Source organism: Maylandia zebra, linkage group LG11 (genome assembly GCF_041146795.1).
Source record: "Maylandia zebra isolate NMK-2024a linkage group LG11, Mzebra_GT3a, whole genome shotgun sequence".
In the NCBI taxonomy this organism is placed as follows: Eukaryota; Metazoa; Chordata; class Actinopteri; order Cichliformes; family Cichlidae; genus Maylandia; species Maylandia zebra.
In genome coordinates, this window is record NC_135177.1 from 33,580,912 (window position 1) to 33,591,548 (window position 10,637).

Here is a 10,637-nt window from a genome sequence, read left to right on the forward strand (position 1 = left end):
CTGAAAAAACTTTTAGGAATGTTGCAAGCTTGTGCGGCTGTGCATGCAAACCTCCACTGATTCATTCAAATGTTCAGACCACATAATGTAAAAATCTATTACAAAATCCATTTTACATTACCAAATACGATAGCTGAAATGTAACAATATGAAAAGTCTTCAGAAGCATCACCTGATGTGTGAGGAATTTTGGAGGAAATTAAATTAAATTGGTTTGTAAATAGAGTTTGCATCATTATTTTTTCTTCATTAGGATTTTAAATTGAATCAACTTCAACAATTATTGCTATTATTTGTTTGTTTGTTTTTTAAAATTATTTGGGGGTCACAACCGAGTTTTTTAGTTAACATAAGTAGCATCCGTCCATTGTTTACACATACACGTAAAACTAAGAACTAACAACTAAGAATTTGTTGTAGTTTAAACAAGTTATTATAATAATAACTATGATTATGAACATGTAAATATTACATAAGCTCATAGCTGCTAAACATTAGTATTGTTATTGAGTGACAGTTATATTTCCCTTAAACAAATAAAAGAATAACATTTTTTGATCATATTTGTCATAAAAGAGGCTCACAAGAATAAAAATAAGACTAATGTGATAGGACCATGATTGCACTTAATTTTTTACTTAATTGTAGGTCATGAGAATTATTTAACGAAATTATTTTCTCAATTATCATGAAAGTACAAACTGGAAACTCCAGAATTTTGATCTATTTGGATAGCACAATCTACCAATATTGTTTTTAAGTACAATTTTTTAATACAATTTTTCATATTTGAGCAGTGCAGCATGAAAGTTGAATGACTTTTTTTTTTCATTTTTGGGATTATTGATTTCATGCTATAAAGTATTTTGTGCTTTATTTAGCAATTTTGTAAAATGTAACTATATATCATCTAAATGTTTTTTATCAATTTAAACTGTTAAACTATTGAACATTTTTAATGTAATGGTCCCAAAACAGCTCTTGATTTATTTTGATGGCAAGAAAGATCAGGGAAAATTTTAGGCGCTTACATTTAGTTTGTGAAATATTAATTTTCAAACATGGTTTGTGTGGAAACAATGGCTTTAAAGTGGGCTGAAAGACCATTTTTCAAAAGAATGTATGCTAAAGTGTTTTATATGTAAAGCCAAAATTTCACAGCGCTCAGTATAAATGTTGACATTTTGATCATGAAAGGCTTCCTTTTCCTAATCACTTAATTTCAATAAAAAACATCATGACATCCAGAAACTGTGTGGAAAAGACTTTCATAAGCACTCGGGACAGGAGCTTGTGACTGCAGTTAGAGAAGGCTCTTCAATAATGCAATGGAGGATGTTGCTGTCGTGGGTCTACTGCACTGAAACAACATCATGACAAAAAGCCACAAAAAGCTTATGTAGACCTCTGAAAACAGACTGAAGCTCAGTAATATTTCACAGTAATATTTCTGTGCTTGATCTGAATTAATTTGTCAAAGGTATTTATGTAATTTTTTAAAATATTGCTTCCATATACTAAACATAATGAACTTTTCAGTCAACTAGTACTCTGCAATACAACTAGAGATGTACAATTATCCCCACAGTACTGATTATGCTTCGTCTATTAAATGATAGTAAATACTATGATGATTTGGAGATGTCCTCAAATGTCATTTAAAGGAAAATTCTGCAGTGTTGTGGTCTTATTGGTCAGTTATCGTATCCCTTGAAAGTTCAAGGTGGGAAAGAGCACTGAATTATTACTTGATGAACTAGAATTTAACAAATACCTCACAGCAAGAAAAGTTATGAATGAACACAGAAAATCTTAGACTTGCAAAAGTGTGATGGAAATTTTTACTTTTGAATAAATGCATATCAATGAATGAGCCTGAGGACATAACATCATTAATAAAATGAGTAAAAATGAGTGTGGAGCTTGTTTGTTTTTTCTTAATTAGTTTTTTAATTGTTTGTTTGCTTGGTTGAGCTTTTTTCTGTGTGTGTTTGCATTCAAAGCTCCCTTGAGGTATCATTCAAATCCAAAGGGTTGCACAATGCCAGCTCAGACGTAAGAAAAAAGAAAGCTACAACATTCAAATTAGCTTCAACATAAAATCGCCATATATCTAAGCTCTCTTAAGCATATTTCTCTCTCAAGAATTTAGGTGTTGTGCAATTACTGTACTATATAGATTAAAGCTGGAGTTTCCTTGTAAAAATGTGCGCTTACATTGAGTTTTCCTCATTCCTAAAACATGGTAGATATTTCATTATTTGTGATTGTCATTACACAGGTACCTGAGCACTGACAAAACATTCAAGCAACTCGAAAGCTTCAAACCTCCATTAATGATTCATTCAAATGTTTGGACCACAAAACGTCAGTGGTTGAATGTAACAATAAGAAAAATCCTGGTAGTTTAGGATAATCAGCTGCACGATCAAACTGTCTGGCCCTGACACACTGCGTTATCTCGTTACATATATTAAATTATTGTAAATGTCTACACAATACCTCATAATAAACAACATATTGATACAATAAAACAATTTAATCTTTAAATTATACCTAAAAACCCACTCAGTTATTTTGCTAAAGTACAGGTTGATTGCACCTCATGTATATTTCTGTCATGCTGCTTTCTACTTCTATTCAACTGTATTTTGAATTAAAGTATCGTACTTTGTGTTCAAGGTTATTTATTTTTAAAACTTTAAGTTTCAGATTTGAAACTACTCAAGCTTAAAAATCCAAATTTGGCAGCCTGAACTCTCTTTGCCAGTTTTCTTGAATTTTCTTTAAGTAGTCTTCAGGAATAGTTCCCCAGGCTTCTTGAAGGACATTCAAAGTTTTTCTTTGAATGTTGGATGTCTTTAGTTCTTTTCTCCACCCCACACTGCTTTAATAATGTTGAGGTCCAGGCTCTTGGGAGGCTAGTAATGGTGATCCATGGTAATTGTTTTCTATCCAGGTATTCTTTTAGCATTGTGTTTTGGATCATTGTCATGCTGAAAAATGAAGTTGCTGCCAGTCTGGTGCTTTCTAGTTGTTTTTGTCTGGTAGATGAAAATCTGACTGTACTTTTCTGCATTCATTAGAAGCCACAGGCTGAAATGAAGCCCAGGCCATGACAGAGCCTCCACTGTCTTTTCCTTCTTTAAGAATGGATTCTTGGGTGCCAGTTTATCTCACTAGGTTGATCAGGCGATGTACCAGCCTGGATTTGAGTCTGACCCAAGGCCCTTTGCTGTGTGTTATCCCTGACTCCATGCTTTCCTGTCTAATCTTCACTGTGTGTTATCCAACAAAATCATGAAAAACTGGCTCTTAAAACATGGGTTCTTGACAGCCACACTTCCATAGACTCCATTTTTGATGAGGATTCAGAGGACTGTAGATCAATTAAAGGGCATCTCTAAGGTCCTATGTCGTCTTGATGTAGTGGTTCGCCCCCTTGTGGCTCTAATGTGAAGTTTAAGTTATGAGTCGATGTGGGGTTTAATTAAAAAATTACAATGTTATTTTTTTCTTTGCAACATTCTCTGCTACTTTATGGACCCTTACCTTTATGAATCTAGTGCTTGAGTTCTGAAGCTGCCCTTCAGGCCAGACTTTTTCAGTCAGGGGTGAAGTCTACAATATTTCATTGCTTAATTACTGTCTCCGTTCCTACCTGAGGCACTTTGGCAGCAGTTCCTTTTAGGATAAATAACATTTTGTTTTTCAAGAGTGATGTTTCCATGTTTAAATAGAGACACCATGTGCACATTGCTCCATCTAGTGGTAGATAACAACCATTACATCCCCAAAATTTCTGGACATGTACAGTATAAAACCTTTTTTTTTTTTTTATTTAAAAAAAAGAAAAAAAAAAACCAAAAAAAAAAAAAAAAAACCCACACACAAATTATTCTTCCATTGTTTTTATTTATACTATATCATATTTATATTCTATATTCCTCAGATATTTATATTTATTTACAGGTGGCAGTGCTGCCAGTAGAAGAAACATTTTAACAAAACGGCTGACAAAAACAAATTCAAATTGAGTACTGGGCTGAAAACAGTTTGGTGGAAAAAGGCAAAAACATTTGTGTGCTGAAAGCATACATATATTTAAAAAAAAAAAAAAAAAAAAATTCCTCTCTCCCAAAAGTGCAAATGTAGTGTTTTTGCTTCAAATAGCCTTATTGACTTTGCCCAGAAATCACTGGAAGGTGAACCAGCAGTTGGCATGGACATGAGTATGACAACCAAATTTAAACACAAAGCATATAACTGTAGATTTAGCGAGTCAATTAACTGAACAGATGCTTTTGGGGGGGGGGGGGGATAATAGTAGTTTTGCATTAATACAGCCATGCATTAGCAGCAATCTTCACACAATTTTCAATATTTTTCTGATAGCTTGTTTTCTTCAACAAACATGTAGCAGTCAAAATGTGTGTAAGGTACAGTATATGTCATATAGATATATATATAAAATCTCTCACATTCACCCGCTCATTAGAGAATACACTTTGGAATTAAATGGCTTTTGGAGGAAACATGTTAAAAAATAATCAATATCATGGACTAATTCGTTTCTATTCTATATTCTCATTAAGCCAGTTAAATACTCTTCGTGCTTTTAAAAATAGAAAACTGCATCGAACTGCAAAACTATAAACCTCTGACACACGAGCACTTGCGTGTGTTTGTGTGCAACAAGCGTAAGCTACGTCGTCTATAAATACAGTACATTTTTAATTGTTCTCTTTTCCACAAAAATAGAATAAAAAAACAAAACAGTTTCATACATTCTAGAAACAAACACACAACTGGGTTGGTCAGTTTGCAGGGAAAGGGGGGGGCTGAGAGGGCACGGTAAGAGGCAGGTCCAGGTGAAGGTGTGTGTGGAGGAAGTGGAAGTTACACGAGTACCCGCTCAGGAAGCTTTTTAAGGGTGTACTTTGAACGAGAGTAGTTCCTCTGAGTGCATGTTGTTGAGCGAGCGCAGTTCAGGAAGTTTGAGCAGCAGCTTGGTGAATGTGGTGGCCGACTGGTCGCCGTGGTTCTGCATCACCAGGTTCCTCAGTGCTCGGATAAGTTTGTCCTGCAGAGCCTCCACTGATATTAGGTCCTGGATCCCTGAGCGGTCTGAGCCGGAACAAAGACGACAAAGAGAGAGAGGGCATTATTACTGGAGAACTCCTTCCGTTGTGATAATACTGCTAGTTGTGCTGTTAAACTGTTGTCCATATATGTATGGTGTATGTTACTCACCAGCTGAGACAAGCACCACAGCGGTGAAGAGGCTCATTTCGTCTGCACTGAGCCGCAGCGCCGCCAACTTCTCGCTGAACTCGCACATGGAGTTGAGGAGCTCGCCGGCACCCAATGAGCGTAGTGTGTCAAGGCTGTAGCGTTTGCCACTCAGGAAGGTCACCGTCCGCTCGGCGATGTTGAACAGAGAGGCAAATCGAACCATCAGCACCTGGAAGCAAAGACGGGAATTATTTAGACCATGACAAAGACTTTGATCAAGCCAACAGAAATATACGAATAACTGCACTTCTCACTTTATAATGTAATAAATGCCTCATAGTCTCATCCCACTTTAAACCTTTGGCACCATACTTAAGAGCAGGGTCATTTCACTGCATACTGTAGTTGGTATATGACCAAGAATCTGCAACTTTGCACTGTATCAATTTTTTCTTTAAATTAACTGAGGTTCAGCTCCTCGAAGAATCTGACAAGAATTTACTGGTACACAGTTGAAACAGAAGATTCGATAAGCCTCTTAAATTTCAATCCCAACTGTTATCAGAACAAATATTTGCCTGTGTGCACCTGTATTGTGGCTCCTGTATTCCTGGTATTAACGAGCCTGCAGTGTCTGACTTCAAAGCGAGGACAAAATAACACGAGTGTTTGTGTTCAGTCTGTTTGCCTTCTTACCTCAAAGGTTCCAGCCTTCAGCAGGCCGACTTGATCGTGCTCGGGTAGGTCGCGGAAGCCCGGGATCACTTTGGCAAACTCGACCACTTCTCGCACGGCTGGTGTGAAGCTCATGGAGAACTCCTCCCAAACCTCCTGGCTGGGCTTGCTGGGGTCCACGTAAGGTGAGGTGTTCATCGGGCACAGCTGGAAAAACAAACAAGAAAGATGTCAGTGTGATGAAAATTAATCCAGCTTTTCTTTTCATTGGACTCTGAAGATTTTCAAAGAGGGAGAAATGAAATCACTCACCAAGTGTGCCCTGTTATTCACACAGCTGTTTGGTCCATTATAACCATGTGAGGCAGGTTGTGTGTGGAGCTCTGTCTGTTGTCTTTGGCTGTCTTCTGACTGTTCACAGCTAGGGGTGCTGTTGAGCTGCTGCTGGCAACCTCCCCTCTCCTCCCTGTAGGCCGGGTTGGTGACGTGTTGGCCGCTGCTGTAAGGACAGTTCTGGTAATCTCTCACCGCCACGCTGTTGTTCCAGCAGTTCCACCTATCCTGCTGCTCCTCCAATCGTCTTTCACACCCCATCTCCACGGAGACTGTGGCTGGTGAGGTCTGACCTTGCATTGGTGATCTCTGCTGGGTGAACGCTAAGGCATCTTGGTGCTGCCTGTTCAGTGTGACAAGTGCCTCGTCCTCACCGCTGTCCGATGAGCAGGATGAGCTTGAGGTGGTGTCCATAGAAACCACTGACTCTGAGTCCTGAGGGCACTGCGGGGAGGACGGATTGGAACACGATGGCGAATCGGAAGCAGAGGAGGAAGAGGATGGAAAGGAGTTGGAGTCACTTGTCATGGCCTCCATTGGCAGCGGGGGGCTCTGGTGTCCTTGGAGCATGCTGTGCAACTGGCTGTTGTTGCTCATCATGTTGTTCATGGCGTTCTGCATCTCAAGCAGCATCCTCTGTTTTTCTCTTTTTGGGATACGGCCAAATCTAACAGCTGAGAGAGAACCAGTCATTAAGTTTACTAAGCTTTTAGCGTAAACATAAATCACAGGGTGTTTTTTGCTTTCTGAATGTAAATAAATCTTAACTCTCACCATCTCTAGACATCCCAACAGCCAGGCACTTCTTAAAGCGACACTGTTGACAGCGGTTGCGGTTTATCCTCATGATGGTGCAGTTCTCCATCTTTAGACACTTCTTATATTGGATGTTCTGCTGGATGCTCCTCCTGAAGAAGCCCTAAAAACAATTTCCCAAGATCCCCCAGTGTTGAGCATGAGCCATGTGCACAAGAGGATGTGAATTTAATTTTAAATGAATCCTTCTAGGGATGCGTCTCACCTTGCATCCTTCGCAAGCGTGGACACCGTAGTGGAAGCCTGACGCCACATCCCCGCACACTTTGCAGAGCAGCACCATGCCGTTGATTTCTTTAAAGAAAAAGATGAACAGGGGTTCACCACATGTGACACATAAATAAGCGTGCTGATCATAAAATGAAGGCTTTAGTGCTTACTTGTGATGCTGCTCTTTGAAGACGCAGATGAGCGGCCGGCCTTTTCACCGCCGTGTCCCCGCGGGCTGCCGTTCTTGGCTGGTGGAGCAATATCCACTACCATGCCTACGGCCCTGCTAGGCAGCGAGGGGCGGGAAGGAGTTGGTGACATCGACAGGTAGCCGCTGCTGGAGCTGCTGCTCATGCAGGACTCTGGGCTGGGGGCAGACCCGGAGGAAATATAGGCAATTACACCTCCTGCAGACAGAAAGAAAGAGGACAAGAGGGTCACTTTAAAATCAGGGAAAGGCTCTTTACTTATATACTTGCTCCATCCGAAAACCATGAATTTAGTCTTTCTCAACATAGAAATTCAGACGCAACTTACTGCTGTTGTTCTAATACACACATGGGCAAAATATGGCCTGGAAAAATCAACAAGAAGCAACATTATCCTTAGGATTCTCGAGGCAAAATGGCTTTAATGTACTGCTGTTTAAATTCATTCCAATACAATGGCTTTCTTCACTGGCCTGTGCAGAGATGCATATAAAAAAAACTGGCTAATGTAAATGTTCATACGGCATTTGAGGTGGATTTTGCTTTCAGCATTATTTTCACTGTAACCTACAACTTTTGCTTACGTTGCCTGTCAGAATAGCCTTTGGGCGGTGGTGGTCCACCCTAATTCTAACACAAAAGTGAACCAGGGCAAACACACAAGGTAAACACTGCTATCTGTGGACCTGTGATAGCCCGTTTCCATGTAAACCTGATACCAAGAATTATGGTGCATTGCAGCCATATCAGCAGATCCAGATATTTGTCTTTCTGACATACAAAACATCAAGCGTGCCAACTCCTATTGTGAAACAGAAACGGTAACGGGAATAAAACAATAACACAAACATCTACAGTAGAAACAGGTGCCTCTGACACACCCAGGCAGCACAGCAGTCTAGCATGTGCTGTTCCCGGTTGGCTTATTCAACACTGTGATGACCTGTTTTATCACCTCCAATGCTTGCTGGTTGGATAACACTGTTACATAACAAGCCTGGGTCTCTGTGCCATGGGAGCGTGCTCCAATGACTTAACGACTAGACGGGTCAGTGAAGCACCAGAGCAAGGCAACACGTGTAGGAGGCAAGTAACACAAAGGGAAAACATCCACCGTGTGTTACGTAATGACATGTTCAGCAAGAAAATCTCAGCGGGCTGGCCCCGTGTTTTAGCCCCGCAGTTTTTATGCCAACAGATCCACAGACAGGTCTGCTTAAAGTGTTCAGTAAAGTCTTTCAAATTTCAAATAACCTGTTAATTCCCTCAGGGCAAACGCCAGTTTGTTGAAGTGAATGAATGGGAAGTAGGGTGATGCGGATGTTAAATGCCAAACATGCTTTGTAAGATCAAGTTCAAAAACACGGTTTACTGAGAAAACTGCATCTGCGGGTCTTCTGTAAAAGCTCTAGAGACCCTTCAGTTTGGAAGCCCATGGCCTTTTTATGCCACTAACTTTAAAAGTTTTAAAGTATAAAACTAGTCGCTAGTTAAGAGCCAATATTGTATAATTCTGTGTAACTTCTACTTCTTACTTCATGTACCTTATAAATATACTTTGAAGCTGTGTGTTGTAGTACTGAGTATGACTGGTGGCAGATATTCAAAACGTTTACAAAAAAAAAAAAACAACTAAAAAAAACTTGTGTGTTGTGCTACTTCTCACACAGCACCGTCTGCGCTAAGTCATTCTGGGTCACACCAGTGCCATCCCGTCTATAAACTCCTCGAAACGCCCCTGCCAAACATACTTGGGAAATTTCCACGAATATAACGTGTACGTGTGAAGAGTCGGGGTTTACTGGAATACCTGCGTGAAAGCTAAACTGTTTTTCTTCATTAACCCTTTCTTTAAAAAGCCCCTTAGTGCCAGAGGCCGCGGCAGACGATTACCTAACCCGAGCCATGACTGCTCTCTTTCACGGCCCTCCCACACGTGGACCTGTCATGAATTTCTGTGAAAGCGAAACGCCAAGAAGACAGGAAAAAAAAAATCTAGGTCAGCTCGCTGCTGTTTCTCCCCGGCTCACGTGTACCCAGCAAGAGAGCCTCGCGCCAGGAGAGCCGCATTCGGAGTGGATTGTGCAACACCCTACGTCACGGGCTTCGTCCCGACCAATCGGAGTAGAGCACCGCCGAAGCGTGCGCCCAAGAAGGGAACGCCCCTCGACCAATCAGAGCAGTGTTCCCTGGGAGCGTGTACACAGAGGCACATGGCCAGGATACGCTGTCCATGTGAGAGGGCTCGGGGAAGTGGAACACTGTTGTTGTGTCAAATGTAAACGACGCAGCGCCTCAGTGGCACTCCTAACCTCGTTTTAAAACACGGTAATACAGCGAAAATACGTCTATTAGCACACTTTAAAACCTGCGACAACTTAACGTAACACAAGTCTATAGAAAAAACACGATGGTGTTCAAACGTTAAGTCTGATTATTGCGTTAAAATACTGTCCACTCGCTAGGACGCCATTCATTCACCTCCTGCTGTTTAAAACACTTTAAATTCCTTATTATTCACTAAATAAGTGCATGACACACAGGTACACACAAGTACAAGTCAATGTCACGCATACCTTTAATGGGAAGCCCATCCACAACCGTCAAAAGCCCATATAAATAAACTTTTTTGTAATAAATATATTAAAAGCAGCTGACACCGTTAATCAAAAAACACAGCAGCAGCAGTAGTAGTAGCAGTAGCGTCTCTGCACAGTGCATGCAATGGTTGTGACAGGCTTAAATATCTATTACTTTAACTATTAAAGAAAAACAAACTTACCAGGCTTGGCTGTCCCAATGTCCTCAGGCATCTCTGATCAATGAATTAAGAAAATTTAAAAAAAAAATGTCCAACAGATATCTGACTAACTCGCACAGTCTATCAGGATTTATTCTGCCACTTCACAGATCAACGAATGGTACTGAACTCTGATAGTCAAAGACGGTGCACGAGCTCACATCGAGCTTCTATTTCGGAAAAATTCTGCAGGTCCAACTCGGTGAGTCATGAAGGCGCGTCTGAGAAAGAGCAGGTCGAGTATAGGCAGCTGAATCGGGAGGAACTCCCCCCTCTTTTTTTCGCCGTGTTTGTGACTGCGGGATCGTGGAGAGAACTAAATGTTCTCAATAGTGGGCTCGCCCATGTGACCCATTTGT

The 10,637-nt window shown here is 40.5% G+C and overlaps 1 protein-coding gene across 1 annotated transcript; it reads right to left on the reverse strand.

Moving 5' to 3' along the window:
- Positions 1–3,895: 3,895 nt before the first annotated feature.
- nr1d2a (nuclear receptor subfamily 1, group D, member 2a) lies at positions 3,896–10,597 on the reverse strand. The gene is made up of 8 exons (XM_004568521.5): positions 10,261–10,597; positions 7,440–7,676; positions 7,265–7,353; positions 7,018–7,162; positions 6,223–6,917; positions 5,932–6,117; positions 5,254–5,464; positions 3,896–5,127 (listed from the first exon to the last, which is right to left on the reverse strand). The coding sequence occupies exons 1-8, from the start codon at positions 10,289–10,291 to the stop codon at positions 4,928–4,930; spliced, it is 1,794 nt and encodes a 597-aa protein (XP_004568578.1). The 5' UTR covers positions 10,292–10,597; the 3' UTR covers positions 3,896–4,927.
- Between the last annotated feature and the right edge of the window lie 40 nt (positions 10,598–10,637).